The 17,965-nt window shown below is 43.4% G+C and overlaps 1 protein-coding gene across 1 annotated transcript in view; it reads right to left on the reverse strand.

The window, feature by feature from the left end:
- CDS2 (CDP-diacylglycerol synthase 2) overlaps positions 1-17,965 on the reverse strand; it is a 117,003-nt gene that overhangs the window by 57,064 nt on the left and 41,974 nt on the right. Inside the window, exon 2 of the mRNA XM_073622035.1 lies at positions 3,283-3,425. Within this exon, the coding sequence (XP_073478136.1) occupies positions 3,283-3,425 (143 nt within the window). The remainder of the gene's footprint in view (positions 1-3,282; positions 3,426-17,965) is intronic.

Here is a 17,965-nt window from a genome sequence, read left to right on the forward strand (position 1 = left end):
AGCCCTGGAGGTTGCTATAGTAACACTAAGCTATTTAAGGGCTCAGGAGAGGCGGCCCGCCCATCTATTGACAAAGCACAGAGTGCGATACGCGTGTAGAGGGGAGGAGCCGAACCCGTGATGTCACGCAGCCGCAGTGGTGAGCAGGCACGCATTTGTATTATACAGAGCTGGTTTTAATTGAATATCTTGTAAGTGTTTTTTAATTGGGGCATTTTAATAAATGTTGCATACGGAGAGCACTATGTATCCTCTATTTGTTGCAGCATGAATGTGGAGCCATATTCTATCAGGAATACCAAGTAATAACGCTGGTGTGGAGGAAGAAAAGCAGTGGGGCAGTTTATATGAGAGATCTTTCTTGTGATCCCCCTGGGAGGCTACTGATTGGAAAGTGGATACAAAGTAGCTGGGTGAATGTGGAAGAGATGAGACCGCATCTGAAAGAAAGAAATTGTTTGAGTCTGACTCATGTATGAGGTGAGCAGGTATAACGGCTGGTGAAGGTGTGCACATAATCTGCTGAAGACACGATATGCACAGTGGTGGATGATATATGAATTGAGAAGTCAAAATAATTCAACACAGAAAAGTTTCAGAATTTGAACTTTAAGGCCCCTTTCACACGGGACGGATCCGTGTTGATCCGCCCCGTGTTTATCCGCTGCTCAGCGGGGATCGCTCCGCTTTCCCCAGCTGAGCAGGCAGATGACAGGGCGGGACCCGCACACTGTGCAGGGACCGCCCTGTCAGATCTCCGCTCTCCCCTATGGGGGATCGGAGGAACACGGACCGTCTGTCCGTGTTCCTCCGATCCGCTCTGCAGACGGATAGAAAAATAGGATTTTCTTCCGTCCGCAGAATCGGACGAGAGCGGAGGCTGACGACATCGGGTGTTAGCGGATGTACATCCGCTGACACCCGCTATCCCATAGGGATGCATGTATGTTCGTATTTCATCCGAAAACGGATGGATGAAATACGGACATACGGTCCGCATGTGTGAAAGGGGCCTAATTGAACACATTATTATATAGATTGATTTGAATATAATTTGATAACATTGGATATTTTCACATGATAGATCAATAGAGCTGCACTTATACATTTTATTTTATTTTATACATTATATGGTGAGGTGAAATCAATGGAAGTGTACAGCAGCTGTGGAGTATTAATTAGTAAACTTTATTGTTTATAGCACTTAGCACATTAGGTAGGTGGCGCTGTCTTTTATGCACGATACTATGCAGAGCTGCATCAGATTTTGCACTCTAGTTTTAGCAAATCAACCCATGTCTCACCAATTCTCAGCCATGGTTACTCCAGAAGTTACTAGAGGTTGCTCCAGCAGTGGCAACTGACCTCTTATAAGATAACGCCTGCAAGGTTTTGGAACAACATCACATGGCATGGTCAGTGGCATGCCTCCAATGATCTTATTAGCTGTTCTTAAAGCAGTTGTAAACCACCACTACAATAAGGATAAAATGGGCCTCCCTGCAGGGCTAAGTCATAATGTACTAGTATGCAATGCATACTAGCACATTATGACAGATTTACCTATAAAGCGGATCCCTCCTACACAGCGCTGTCGCGGATCCCCAGTGCTGCCATCTTCATGCGGTCTTGCTTCCGGGTTTGCAGTCTCTGGCTGTATGACTGTAAGGCTGGGGCTGCGGTAATGTCATTCCCGCGCATTTGCACGGAAGCCCTCGCCTTAGACATGGAGCTCTGAAGGTACGGCATGGGAATGCCATCCCTTCAGAGCACATGCCTCATTAACGTCACCAGCTTCATGCAGTGTGATATCTCCTAAACAGTGCAGAGATCATGATATTTCCTCCCTCAGGTGCCACTTTCCCAGATTTCTCTGTCAATATCAACGGCTCAACTATCAACTTGTCCCCCCACGCCAAGGTCCTAGGTGTAATCCTGGACTCTGAACTAACCTTTCGGTCCCACATCCTATCGGTATCCAAAATTTGCCGCCTCAATCTCTGCAACATCTCCAAGCTTCTAACCCACTCCCTGGTCACCTCCCGCCTCGACTACTGCAACTCCCTCCTCATTGGCTTACCTCTAAATAGGCTATCCCCACTTCAGTCCATCATGAACACTGCTGCCAGGCTCACCCACCTCACAAACCACTCAGCATCTGCTATACACCTCTGCCAATCCCTCCATTGGCTGCCATTTAGCCACCGAATTAAATTCAAGATACTAACCATAACCTACAAAGCCATTCACAACCTGGCCCCCAGCTACATCACTAACCTAGTCTCAAAATACCAACCTAATGGTTCTCTTCATTCCTCTCAAGACCTCCCGCTCTCAAACTCCCTTGTCGCCTCATCCCATGCTTGCCTTCAGGACTTCTCCAGAGCCTCTCCCATCCTCTGGAATGCTCTATCCCAATCTGTCCGATTTTCTCCTACTTTATCCACTTTCAGATGATCCCTGAAAACTCATCTCTTCAGAGAAGCCTATCTGGCCCCCCACCTAACAACTGTACATTTATCTTCTCAAACAGCACATTACCCACAGTTATTACCTCTTGTATCTCTTGACCTTCCCTCTTAGATTGTAAGCTCTAAGGAGCAGGGCCCTCTGATTCCTACTGAATTAAAGTGTATTGGATTTGTACTGTCTACCCACAAGTTGTAAAGTGCTACATAAACTGTTGGCGCTATATAAATTCTGTATAATACTAATAAAGTTTAGGAGACATTCACTGTGCCTACAGGTAAGCCTTATTATAGGCTTACCTGTGGGTAAAAATCACCAAGCGACCTTTACTACCAAACTCAAAAGTGGAGTTTACCTCCACTTTAAGGGTGGCATTCTTATTGGCCAAAAATATAAGAAGGCATTTCTCCACTGACCACTGTAAAGAGCCCTCTTTAAATTTCGGGATTATTACATAAACATTTTGTGGTTAGAAGTTAGAACTCAAAAATATATTTTTTATTTGGAGCATTTTAGTATTACAAAGGATCCAACATGAATGTGAAATGTTCTAGTTGTGCCATAAGTTTTATTTTATTTGTTGTTATTTGGATCGTTTAGTGATATTAATGTACAACACAGTGATGATGTCACTTTTACAAAGTAATATTTGTGTTTGCTAAGGTGTTTATTGCACATGAAGTGGTTTCATATGCTTTGTGGCTATGCAGTAAAATATTCAAAATGAATGCTTTTGTGCCTGAGCGCAGCAATAGTTTGCCCTTCCCTGACATTCTATTATATAAAGTGTCCATGAAAGAAAAAGTAAAGAACCTGGATGACAGGCTTGATAAAGCCCTGTTGAGGACCTCTGGAGTATCATCAGTTGGCGTGCCTTGTTGAGTACTGGCAGGGTCAGTTTTACTATCGCTGTCAGATGCCGTCTCTCCATCAAGTTTGGTGTCAGGTTCGATTTCCTGAAAGAAAAAAAAAAACACAGCATAGTTTACTTACAAACTCCATCCTTACCCTCTAGACCAGTGATGGCGAATCTTGGCACCCCAGATGTTTTGGAACTACGTTTCCCATTATGCTCATGCACTCTGCAGTGTAGTTGAGCACCATGGGAAATGTAGTTTCAAAACATCTGGAGTGCCAAGGTTAGACATGGACTGCTTATATGATTATACTGTCTAGAGCAGTGATGGCGATCACACAAGATAAGTGAAGACTCCCTCCACCCCCCCAATTTTTTTCTTAAAACTCTGCTTACCCGTTTGTGGATCTTTCACAGTTAAGATACTCACCTGCCCAGAAGTTCCAGCATTGTCCTGCTTAGATCCTCTTCTCTTCTGCCCCCCCCCCCCCCTCCCATGCCACTATCTTTTTGCGTGATGTCATCAGGAAGTTGCCAGCTCTTCCAGGGTCAGCTGGCGGCTCTGCTGATGATGAGCCATTAGGCCCGCCCCCTGCTCCTTTCTCAGTGAAGGACTATGCCCATATGTACGTCACATATCCCAGAAGGCACAGCGAGAAACGTGCACCTAAGCGAGTGACATGCATAAGGGGGGTGGTCCAGAGCTTTTTTATTTAAAAAATGGTAAATTACCCTATTTGTACAGCCGGGGGGTGGAGAGGAGGCAACATGAAATTGAGGGTAGAGATCTGCTTTACGGTCCTGTATTTTAGTGCAATTGTGTACACAGTCCTCCAATGTCACATTCTGAAGGGCTAAAATTGTACTCTTGAGCTATTGTAACCTCTTACTGGCAATCAACACAACATAGGTAATTCAAAGATGCGATTTTCTGCAGGTGCTTAAAATAATCCAGAAGCATATTGGCCTGCATCAATGGACTTTTGTTGGCAGGTTCTAAACCTGCTAAAGCCTCGTAAATACGATCAGATTTTCGGATGACAGCAAGTCCATTTTTTGTTGCATGCTAGTCTCATGTCGAAAGTGAAGAGGTTACTCACCATACGAAAATTCTCGTACGACAGAATACAACTTCAGAAGTGACGAAACGTGTTGACTAGTTTTGTATGTATTCTTTCGTTTCTGAGCATGCGTAGTCTTCCGCTTACGATTTCTTTCATGCGATAACCGTACTAATTAACCACTTAAGGACCAGCCTCGTTTTGGAATTTAGGTGTTTACATGTTTAAAACAGTTTTTTTTGCTAGAAAATTACTTAGAACCCCCAAACATTATATATTGTTTTTTTCCAACACCCTAGAGAATAAAATGGTGGTCATTTCAATACTTTTTTCACACCGTTTGCGCAGCGGTCTTACAAACATGCTTTTTTAGAAAAAATTCACTTTTTTGAATAAAAAAATAAGACAACAGCAAAGTTAGCCCAATTTTTTTTTATATTGTGAAAAATAATGTTACGCTGAGTAAATTGATACCCAACAACATGTCATGCTTCAAAATTGCGCCCGCTCATGGAATGGTGTCAAACTTTTACCCTCAAAAATCTCCATAGGCGACGTTTAAAAAAATTCTACAGGTTGCATGCTTTGCATTACAGAGGAGGTCTAGGGCTAGAATTATTGCTCTTGCTCAGATTGCGGCGATACCTCACATGTGTGGTTTGACCACCGTTTTCATATGCGGGCGCTACTCACGTATGCGTTCGCTTCTGCGCGCGAGCTCGTCGGGACAGGGCGTTTTAAAAAAAAAAATATTTTTTTTTTAATTTTTCTTATTTATTTTACATGATTTTATTTTTACACTGTTTTAAAAAAAAATAAAAAATTGCGTCACTTTTATTCCTATTACAAGGAATGTAAACATCCCTTGTAATAGAAAAAAGCACGACAGGTCCTCTTAAATATGAGATCTGGGGTCAAAGAGACCTCAGATCTCATAGTTACACTAAAATGCAATAAAAAAAAAAAAAAAAAAAGTCATTTAAAAAAGTGACATTGAAAAAAAAAAAAATGTGCCTTTAAGACGTATGGGCGGAAGTGACGTTTTGACGTCGCTTCCGCCCTACAGTGTCATGGAGACGAGTGGGCGCCATCTTCCCCTCACTCGTGTCCATGCACAGCTAGGCAACAGACGCGATCGCCTCCGCCGCTGCCGACGGCTCCGGTAAGCGGCGGAGGGCACCGTATCGCAGTGGGAGGGGGGGGGGGCTCTCCCGCCACCGATAAAAGTGATCTTGCGGCGAATCCGCCGCAGAGACCACTTTTATCTTGTAGCCGACCGCCGGCCGAAAACGGGGATACCGGGGTTATGGCAGCTAGCTGCTGCCATAAAAACGATATCCGTCCCCCAAAAAAAGGACGTACAACAGCGTGCGGCGGTCGGCAAGTGGTTAATTGAAAATCGGGCGTTGAGTTCACGTATGACAAAAATTTTATAGACTGCACATCCAGCTTTTGTCTGACGAAAAACCAGAATCAGCTGTCGAAAGCACCATACTAACGAAAATTGGCAGATCGTTAGTCGAATGAAATTTTTCGTCTGATTTTTGTATCGTGAGTACGGGGCTTTAAAGCAGGTCCAATGCATCTATCAATGAACTGTGAAACATCTCAGAGGTGTCAAACCAATGCGATCCGACACAAGCCAGTTGGGCCTGACAAGCCCAAATCCACAATTGCCAAGTAGTAGGGCCTTTGGATATAGACAATAGAATGACTTAATTCAAAGACAGAATAAGCCAATTACATTCCGGTGCAGTTATTACAAAGCTAGTAACACAGTTGTGAAGGTAGGTGCTCCAAAAATGTTTCAAGTTTCACTGCAAAAACGTGGTGACAAAGTTATTTCCGACTCGTGACTTTCAAAATTTTCCATGCACAGCTACAGATACCAGAAATTGGCAGTCATATTAACCACTTCAATACCAGGCATATTCTGGCCCTCCTCTCCTACATGTAAAAAATCCTAATTTTTTTGCAAGAAAATTACTCAGAACCCCCAAACATTATATATGTTTTTTTTAGCAGACACCCTAGGGAATAAAATGGTGGCCATTGCAACTTTTTATCTTACACAATATTTGTGCAATAATTTTTCAAACGCCTTTTTTTAAAAAAAAAAAAAAAAAAAACAGTTTCATGAATTAAAAAATAAAAGTTAGCCCAATTTTTTTGTATAATGTGAAAGATAACGTTACGCAGAGTAAATAGATACCCAACATGTCATGCTTTAAAATTGTGCACACTCATGGAATGGGGACAAACTTCGGTACTTAAAAATCTCCATAGGCAACGCTTTAAACATTTTTACAGGTTACCAGTTTACAGTTACGGAAGAAAGTCTAGTGCTAGAATTGTTGCTCTAGCTCTGAAGCATGCAGCGATAACTCACATGTGTGGTTTGAACGCCGTTTAAACCATACGTGGGCGGGACTTACATGTGTGTTCGCTTCTGATTGCAAGCTACCAGGGTGTTTTAAAATTTTTTTTTTTTTTTTTTTACTTTATTTTTTTTTATTTGTACACTTTTTTTTACAGTTAATTTTTTTTGATCACTTTTATTCCTAATACAAGGAATGTAAACATCCCTTGTAACAGGAATCTATCGTGACAGGTCCTCTTTATTGAGAGATGCGGGGTCAATAAGACCCCGCATCTCTCCTCCAGGCTGTAAAGCATTAGATCGAGAAAAAAAAAAAATCACCGATCTCATGCTGACAGCCGCTTTGTTTACATGCGGGGTCCAGGCGTGACGTCATAACGTCGCGCCCTGGCCTCCGACGGTCATAGAGATGACTGGTGACCATGTGGTCGTCATCCAGCGTCCAATTCTTTCTCCGGGCCCCCGATGGCACGAGAGCCCGGAGAAGATATGCGTCCCCTCCTGTCGCCTATAAGAACGATCAAGCGGCGGAACTGCCGCTATGATTGTTCTTATCGTGCACAGAATCGCCGCCTGCAAATAATGATATCTGAATGATGCCTGTAAATGTTCAGATATTCCCACACAAAGTCAAGGATGTCATATGACGGTGTGCGGTATTGAAGTGGTTAACAGACAAGAGAGTTTATTACCCCAAATTTTACATCCTAATTTTGCAAGAATACATCTCTTAAACCAACAATATGCAGAAGCAGTATACTTTATTTAAAAAGCTCTACCTTTTATCATTACAAGCAGTCATTGAGCTCTAATCAAGTGATTTTGCCTGGCCTGAGAGGTCATTAGTTTGCTGCAAAGTTTTCTGTCTCCTCTCCCTTGTGTTCACACTAACATTAGCTTGGCCATACATAGGTCGAATTCCGAAAGAATTTTCTTTCGAAAATCGCAACTAAGAATTTTCGTTTGAATTTCGCACCATTAGTGGGCCACAGCAATGGCCGATTTTCGTGGTGGCCTTCGAATTTGATTGATTGAAATTTTTTTTAAAAACAAACATGTCCAAACGATTTTCTAACAAATGATGGGAGAATCGTGCGAGAAATATAAAAATCGAAAAAAAATAAAATAAATTCACTGCAAGAAAAGAACATTTCCGGCCACGAAAATTTTCTGTAGGACCACGAGGTAAAATTGAAATCAATGGTGGTGCCATCGGATCACAAAACGCACAAAAATTCTGATTTTCGAAAGAAAATTTGTTCAGAATTTGACCCAGGTATGGCCAGCCTTACTCACAAGGTTAGAGGCTGCAGCATGGGAGCTGTGCCAGACACTGGTGACTACTGCCAACTAGTGCACTGGCTCTGTGATTTACATTAATATCATCACTAAAGTTGGCTATAAACTTTTGAAATCTTGGCCAGTTCAGCAGGGACTGGCTGATATTTGACCCATGGGTATGGGCAGGCTGAATGTACCCAAGTTGATCGCTGGATTTTTCATACGATTACAGCCAGCGGCTATAGCCAATAGCAATAATCACTGTGTTCTCCTGGCTGGGATGGCTCCTTATGTTGGGTAAACACAATAGCTCTGCGGGAGGGATGACACAATCAACACTGACCCTGTTCATGAGGGAATCGATTTTCTTTCCGGCGACCCGTGGATGCAGGAAAGAAAGACACGCCATCTATGGCCGGTTTAAAGAGGATGTAAACCCTCGAGGTTTTTCACCTTAATGCAGCCCCCCAGAGCCCCCCCCCTCCCTCCTTTTACTTACCCAACGCCCGCAAGAGTAACCCCTTGGAATGCGGATCTCCGAGGGGACACTCGATGCGGGGAGGAGCCAAGATCGCCGCTGAGTAACCCCAGAAGAGGAGGATTGGGGCCACTCTGTGCAAAACCCTTGCACAGAGGAGGCAAGTATAACATGTTTTTTTTTTTAAATAACAAACCACAAACTTTAACAACCCCTTTAAGCCAGCATATCACCCTGGACGTTACCCTAAACAAAGATGGTGCCTCCATTCTGGAGAGAAAAATAGATAAATGCACTGTCAGGAGGCGTATGGTGAGCAGCAAGGGCATGCACAGACTAAACATGAAAAATATATATGATGCCAAATCCTACTTTAAAGCGGTAGTAAAGCCCGCTTAGTGATTTTTACCTACAGGTAAGCCTATAATAAAGGCGGCTTACCTGTAGGTAAAATGAATGTGCACCGTTTAGGAGATGGTCACCATGGATGCAGCCAGTTACATCACTAGCGCATGCGCTCTGAAGGTCCGGCATACCTTGCCGGACCTTCAGAGCTTCGTGCCGGAACCGAGGGCTCCCGCGCGATTGCACAGGAGTGACGTCATCATGGCTCCAACCAATCACATAGCCGGAGCACACGAACCCAGAAGAAAGACCGGGGCAAGACCGGGGCAAGATGTCAGCCCTCTCAGCGGTGACAGCTCGCTGCAGGAAGGCTTTGTTCCAAGGCAAGTCTTTCATAATGTGCTAGTATGCGATGCAATTGCCTTACATGTTTTTGTCTTTTTCTTTAGGCAGCCGCGGTTTACTACCACTACCAGATTTAAAATACCCCCAATATGTGAATAGGAGCTTATATACTTTATGTTACAGATCGCATGACTGATGCTAATGTTGGCTTGCCAGAAACAAACGTTAATGTAATGATTTTCTGTCATTTGCACATTGACCTTGGAAGTCCCGGTTTGCAGGGAAAAACCCTGCCAGGTTACTGTGACAACCTTTTCCCCAATGGCTAGCCCTCCCCTTCTCTCCACATTTGCTTATAATCCTCCAGGCCTGCACCTGATGCTTCCTGGAAGCTACATGAGATTACATATGTATGCAGCAACCGACAAGTGGAAGAACAATGTCAAATGATGCGAGACACTGTCTAAGCACACAAGATCTTCTAGGTGTACCGTGTCGGCTTTCATTCACATGCATTTGTGTGTGTTTCTACATTGGTATGTATATAGTTGGCTCTGGAAGAAAGCAATGATGACATTACTCATACTAAAAGAAAAGTAAAACAACACATATCACCATATGCACACATGGACGTTTTTGGACGTTTATCAGCAGGAACGTTTATGGGCTGTTGTCTGAACGCCCTAAAATCACGTTCAAGAGCAGTCCTGAAAATATCAGATTCCGGTAAAAGCTGTTAAACGAGGGTTAACGCTGTAAACAGAGCATTAAGTCTCCTTAAGCGTTTCACTGTCTCTATTCAAAAATCAATGGCTTCCTATGGGAGCCCATTAATTTGAATAGAAGTTGCACCAGAAGTCAGATCATGATGATCCGACTTGTGTGCTGAGGATAAAGGGGAACCCCCGCCAAAATGAAAATAAATAAATAAATAGATAAAAAATTGCCATGGCCCCCCCCCCCCACTCCAGACGATACCAGATTCTTTGGTCTGCTATGGATTTTAAGGGGAGGAACCCCCACGCCTCCAAAAAAATGGCATTGCAAAATCCATACCAAACCCTTATACAAGCACACAGCCCAGCAGGTCAGGATGGGGGGGGGGGGGGGGGATGAATGAGCGCCCCCCTCTCCTGGACCATACCAGGCCACATGCCCTCAACATGGGTGTTGGTTCCTTCTGGCGGGGGGGGGCCCCTGAGCCCCCCACCCCAAAGCACCTTGTCCCCATGTTGATGAGGATAAGGGCCTCTTCCCGACAACCCTGGCCAGTGGTTGTCAGGGCCTTATCGGAATCTGGAAGCCCCTTTTAAGAAGGGGGCCCCCATATCCCGACCCCCACCCTATGTGAATGAGTATGGGGTACATTGTACCCCTACCCATTCACCAAAAAAAAAAAAAAAAAAGTGTAAAAAAATAAACAGTAAACAGGTTTTTAAAGTATTTTAGTAATGGCAGCTCCGGTGTATCCGATTTCTTCTCCCCTCTCCATCGTCTTCTTGCCACTGTCTTCTCCAGCTGTTGTTCTTCCGACATTGACTCGAAGCGATCTCCCTGTGTAAGGCTGGGTCCGCCATGTGCAATGACTTATATTGGCATGGGGCAAGGCCACCTGCTGACGTCATCTAGAGGCCCCGCCTCCTTGTGATGTCATAGTCCCATCATTTCCTGGGTGTTGACATCACAAAGAGGCGGGCCTCCAGATGATGTCAGCGGGTGGCCCCGCCCCATGCCACTACAAGTCATTGCACATGGCGGACCCAGCAATGCACTGAGATCGCATCGAGTCAACATTGGAAGAAGAACAGAGGGAGAAGACAGCGGCAAAAGAGCAAGAAGACAGCGCAGGGAGGAGGGGAAAATCGGAAGAGACATTGGAGCTGCCTTAATAAAAAACACTTTAAAAACCTGTGCACTATTTTTTACACTTTTTTTTTTTTTTTTTTTTTTTTTTTTTTTTAGGTGAATGGGTAGGGGTAAGATGTACCCCATACTCATTCACATAGGGTGGGGGGCCAGGATCTGGGGGCCCCCCCTTCTTAAAGGGAGCTTCCAGATTCTGATAAGCACACCGCCCGCAGACTCCGAAACCACCGACCAGGGTTGTCGGGAAGAGGTCCTTGTCCTCATCAACATGGGCACATGGTGCTTTGGGAGCACCCCCCCCCCCCCCACCCCCCCATGATGAGGGTATGGGGCCTGGTATAGTTGGGGGGGGGGCGCTCGCTCGTCCGTCCCCCCCATCCTGACCTGCCGGGCTGCGTGCTTGGGTAAAGGTTTGGTATGGATCTTAGGGGGGGGGGGGGGGGGGGGGGATGGAATTTTTTTGGCCATGGGGTTCCCCTTAAAATCCATACCAGACCAAAAGGGTCTGGTATTGTCCGAGGGGGGGGGGGGGGATTTTTCATTTTGGTGGGGTTCCCCTTCATCCTCAGCACACAAGTCACACCGCAAGTCGGATCATCATGATCCGACTTCTGGTTGCGACTTCTATTCAAATCAATGGGCTCCCGTAGGAAATCAATGATTTTGAATAGAGGCAGAGAAACGCTGCTAAAAGCCAGCGCGGCTAAATGCGCATTGACGCCAAGGAAAAACACGGATAAAATCGCATTTTTAAAGCAGCATTTTCCTGCCAACAATCCGACGTCCAGGACTACTTTTTTGAGAGTTCTGTGCATATGGAGCCTTAGTAAGATCCAATCAACATTAGTTTTCTATTGCAGTGAGATGAGAATTTGAAAGCAGGATGGAAAATTTTGCTCAAATGTTCAAATTCCTAACAGGGTATGTGGCTTTCATTTGGTAAAGTCCATTCATCAAATGGAATTATAAAAGCAAAACTAAATCTTGAACGACATTCAAATATTTGGAGAAATTTCATACAAATTTTCCTAAGGATTTTAGTCGTAACTTCTCTACCCCAGTCCTCAGCAGTCCAATCCCTGTACCTTTTGCAGAATATCAAGTCTGTCCCTGATGTTTTGCCTGGAGAGAAGTGGCTTCTTTGATGCCCTTCTAGATACCAGGTCATCCTCCAAAAGTCTTCGCCTCACTGTGCATGCAGATGCACCAACACCTACCTGCTGGCATTCCTGAGCAAGCTCTATACTGACAGTGCCCCGATTCCGCAGCTGAATCAACTGTAGGAGACGCTCCTGGCGCTAGCTGGACTTCACAGATGCAGCGGAACTGTGTTTATGGGATTAAGTTTTTTTTTTATGGCAAACAGGGACTTTGCAATTAATTGCAATTCATCTGATCACTCTTCATAACATTCTGGAGTACATGCAAATCCCATCATAAAAACAGGCACCAGACTTTGTGAAAAATGTATATTTGTGTAATTCTCAAAACTTTTACCCAGCTTAGGAAAGTAGAATATATCACTTGGGAGCAATCCACCTCCAGGAGATGAGATCTATCTTAGGATACTGAAGACGAGAGCTGATGAATATTGGACAAACCATACAGCTCCATGTAACTGACTGCACCTCCCAGCTTTAGAAGCCTTGCCATTATGTCACTAATTATGGCAGATTACAGGGAGTTATAGGAAGCCAGTGTGGTTCATTTGTAACTGTGAAAGTAAAAAACGGCTAATTCTGATGACTAATGACTGCTACAATTGTCTCTAGAGGATTTGCCAGCTGCTTAAGCATAATGATGTAAAAGTATATGACAAAAACACAAAGACAAGAAGTCACTGAGGATTCTCAGCACCCCTACATCAACAAAACAATACACCTCATTTTAAAAAGATAATCATAAAAAAGAGGGAAAAGTATCTGCTTCATTTTCATGCTTAGCCCCCAAATATCAGCTAGAACGTGTCCGGTTGCTGCAAGCAGCTCCTCTATTTAAAAGGAGTTCTATGGTCACAGTATACACCTTCATTTTAGAACAGCTTTTCTCAACACAGAGGAACCCTTGAAATAACTTAATGGTCGCAGGGAACCCCTGCTAAAAAAAAATGACTATCTACAACTCATAATACATTAGTGTGATGGTCAGTGGGAAGAATGCTCCTTACACTTGAGGTCATTGGGAAGAATTACCCCCTTACAGATGACTAAAAAAAGACAAAAAAAAAAAAAAAAAAGTGTCAGTAGGAACTTATCTGGGAGGCAGAAATTGCTCATTGCTCAAGGATCACTCAGTGATCAGTGGTTTTGCAAAAGCAATTTTTTGGAAAAAAATACACTTTAGTGAAGAAGAAAAAAAAAAAAAAGTTACCCCAATTTTTATGTATAATGTGAAAGATGTTACAAAGAGTAAACATGTGAAGCTTTAAAATTGCACACGCTCATGGAATGACGACAAACTATGGTACTTAAAAATCTCCATAGGCAACGCTTTAAACGCCTTTACAGGTTACCCGTTAAGAGTTACAGAGTATGTCTAGCACCAGCATTATTGCTCTCGCTCTAACGTTCTCGGCAATACCTCACATGTGTGGTTCGAATACCATTTACATATGCAAGTGTTCCTTACGTATTCACTCGCTTCTGCGCGGGAGCACGAAGGGAAGGGGGTGCGTTAATTTTTTTTATTATTATTATATATTTTACGTTTTATTTTTTACACTATCCCTTTAATCACTTTTATTCCTATTATTACAAGGAATATAAACATCCATCTTCTTTACGGAGAGATCTGGGGTCAAAAGGACCCCAAATCTCTTCTTTACCTAAAAAAAAAAATAAATAAATTATATTTTCTTCCAGCCTGAGCCAGACGTTGCTGCTGTCCTCCAAGTCCATAGCGTCAAACAGAGCGTTAACTCTTTGATCGCCTATGGAACAGCTGGCCGCGGGATTGCTTTGCGGGCGAAATCGACGGAAAGGGTAAGCCCGAGAAACACCAGTGAAGGTCGCTGAAAAAAAAAAAAAAAAGGAGAAAGAAAAAACGGTACCGGGATTATGGCTGATATCTCCAGCCATAATCCTAGTAAACCACTTCCAGACCGCAACAAATAATATACGTATTGTGGTCAGCAAGTGGTTAATAAAAATTCAACCCAACAGTTTATTTTTGACAATCCAATATAAGCTTACTTGAAAAAAAATCTCCTTTCATGTTGCGAGTTCTGCCTGTCTGCTAGCCATCTCTTTCCACAACTTCCTGAATTCCCAGCATGCCTTGCAGCTTCTCCTCTACTGTTCACTTTCAATGCCCAAGGACTACATATCCCATGGTACCTTCTCCCTGCAAGCTGTGATTCCTGAACCGACTGCCTCCTCCCTTTATCACCTCTGTAGTTAAGAAGGCAGGTTCTGTGAAATGTGTGCCACAGCAATGCCTACTCACAGGGTATAGTGAAAACATGTCACAGAATTCAAGAAAGTAAATGTGTGGGATCTTCACAAAGTACATTTACAAACTTCAAGATTATTCAGACTGAGAGGAGGCGGCTAGAAACACCTTAAAGCGGAGTTCCACCCAAAAGTTGAACTCCCGCTCATTTGTCGTCCCCCCCTCCAGTGCCACATTTGGCACCTTTTCGGGGGGAGGGGGAAAAACCTGTCCTTTGACTGGTATCCTGCTCCCACTTCCGGGAGCCACAGCTGCGGGTGTTGACATCTTGGCTCGGAGGAGCGGTGGAGGAGCGCATACGCAGTAGGGTTCCTGGCGTGAAGCCGTAAGGCTACACTGCCGGATTCCCTTACCCGCAATGGCAGCGGCAGCACCCGACAGCTGCGGTGCTGACATTGCTGGACTAAGTGTCCTATTAAAAGACAGTATCTGCAGTATGTGCAACTGCTGGCTTTTAATTTTTGCAGCGGTGGGAGGACCTCCACTTTAAATTCAATGTGGAAAGGAATATACAATTTTACATTGTGACCATAGATAAACTTTAAAGCTACACTCTAGGTCAGCCTCTCTCAACTGGAGTGCCGTAAAGAGTTCTCAGGGGTGCTGCGGCAAAATAAACAAACATTTTTCACTGCCGGGTCAAGCCTTGCTTTTAACTGCAATGTCAGCCTGGTGTATTTTTTACTAGCAGGTAACTGCCCACCTGCATCCTGAAAACCGATGACGTCATTGGTTGCCCTCACTCGCACATCCAGCATCCTTCCTTGGTTGCCCTCACTTGCCTCCACAGCTGAAAGGGAGATACAGGTTGTCGGGGGCTGACTGGCGCTTTCCTCCCCCAAACTCTCTCCAGGCAGTCAGCCTGGCACAGGTGGCTGCTATGGCTAATCCAGTAGATGAAGATAAAGGAGCAGAGAGCAGCCCTGCAAGTCTCCCTTCATCTCCAGTAATGCAATGAGTGGCAGAGGGAGAGAGGCTCCTGCTCACCGACTGACAATGACTGCCTACCACTGTACACGGCCCTATCCTGTCAGTACATACTGCTCATTGATTTCTACAGGTACAAGGCAACTCTGCATCACAACCTACTGACTGCTGCCGCGAATACCGGCTTTTAGGTCTTATTCACATTAAGATGATGTGCGAAATCACACATTTCCCACATTGCACATAAACACGCTGCCTTTTGTAGACACACACACATGTGCCAATAATTCCTAATGGCATCCCCACACATTTAGGAAATACACATGTATTTGTGCCTGCTAAAATGCATGGTACCATAGTACCATGCATTTTGGCATGGCACGATTTTAAAAATTGTGCCAGCATCTTTTTTCTTCTGGTTTCACACACCCAGGGCAGACCACTGAAAAATGCGATACACGGGAATGTGTAAAGAAGGCTGTGCACTTGGCCGCACCTCTTGGTGTCCCCCGAGATTGTGGAGAGCTCTAAGGGCTCATGCACAAAAGACATTTTTACAGCTGTTAGGAGCATCTGACTTTTTTTTTTTTTTTTTTTTTAACTGTCTCTAAATACCCCTCCATATTAGCCTATGTCCATGCACACAAACTTTCAGAGGCATTTGGAGGCTTAAGCGTTTAGGGGCAGTAGAAAAAAACAAAATTATGCTAAACGCTGTAACAGGTGTTTAGCCACATTTGGCGTTTTTACATTATAGGGAGTTTTATATTGAATAAATGCCCCCCCCCCCCCCCAAAAAAAAAACAAACAAAAAAAAAAACAAAAAAAAAAAAAAACACGCAGATAAAAAGTCCATAAACGCTATTCAAAAACGTGGCTAACAGTGTGTTTAAAAACTGGTTTTCCTGGCAGCAGCACTGGCATTTTTTAAATGTCCTGTGTGCATGAGGCTTAAAGGGTGCCTTGACAATAAAAGGTGGAGTAACACTGCTCCCGGTAATAGTTGCATATACAGCGGAAATAAACAGACACATTTGTTGGTAACCTTACAGTTTATAGAAACAATGCTCCATGTCTCAGGAAAAGCAATTAAATTAAAAGCAATTGTCTTATGTATGCCTGCGTGCCTTTGGTATGCAAGAGTAAATCAAATGAAGTGTGAAAAGAAAAATACAATTCTACAATGGTCTGGATATTTTTGTTGGTACCTCTAGATTGTATATCATTGGATCATAGTAAAATTCCAAACTAAAACTAGTCATATACCAATAGTGTTTCATTTTTGGAATGCGCATTCAATTCCCTAATTGTTATTGGGGTTAAATGACATTCATTTTCAAACGTAGTGATCAGAAAATTTGAAGGCGCAGAATGGAAACATTTTCCTCAAACAAAATTCTAACTGTGAATGCGGTTTTGTTCAGGAAAATGCATACAGATTGTGATGAATCCTATGTAAAATGTCTGGGATTCCATTCAAATATCAGGTCTGGAAAAAAACTTGATAAAACAATTAAAATAAAATAAATGGTTTACAAATAAACAGGTTACACTTACCTGTTCTGTGCAGTGGTTTTTGCACAGAGCAGTCCTGATCCTCCTCTTCTCAGGTCCCCCACCGGTGCTTCCAACTCCACCAGTCTTCTCAATATCGAGCATTTTCTGGGGAGAGCACTTGTGTGGGCTCGCTCCCGAGCCCCCTGCTTACGACTATAGTCACAGACAGCGGGGATTTGCCCCACCCCCAACTCCATCATAGGATTTGATTGATAGCAGCAGGAGCCAATGTCTTCGGCTGCCAATCTGCCTAGTGAGGAGGGAGAAAGCAGGAGAGAGTCGCCAATATCGGGCACAGACCTGGATCAAAATCAGGCTCAAGTACTGGGGGGGATTCTGGACACAAAAGGTTTTTTTATCTTAAAGTGGAAGTAAACACATCAATTTAACAATTTCAAAAAGCAGTTATATTCCTGGCATGTCACATTTTCTTGTACGATCAACCAAACTGTCAAACCATCAAATGGCTTTTGTCAGAACTGATCACATGCACAATATAGGGCTGCAACTAACGATTATTGTCATAATCGATTAGTTGGCCAATTATTGTTTCGATCGATTAATCAGTTAATAACTTTAAAAAAAAAGCGTGGTGTATAATTTAGTTAATATGTAAAGTTTAAAAAAAAGGCAATTTATTCTTAAATATCTCTATGCAGTGGTGAATATAAGTAACCAACTATATGGTTAGGGAGCAAAATATCTAATCCACTCTGAGAATAACAGACAGAAGAGATATTCTGTACATACTATTAGAGGAGGTATACTGTGTATATACTATTAGAGGAGGTATACTGTGTATATACTATTAGAGGAGGTATACTGTGTATATACTATTAGAGGAGGTATACTGTGTATATACTATTAGAGGAGATATACTGTATATACTATTAGAGGAGGTATACTGTGTATATACTATTAGAGGAGATATACTGTATATACTATTAAAG

This window comes from Aquarana catesbeiana, linkage group LG03, assembly GCF_042186555.1.
Source record: "Aquarana catesbeiana isolate 2022-GZ linkage group LG03, ASM4218655v1, whole genome shotgun sequence".
NCBI lineage: Eukaryota > Metazoa > Chordata > Amphibia > Anura > Ranidae > Aquarana > Aquarana catesbeiana.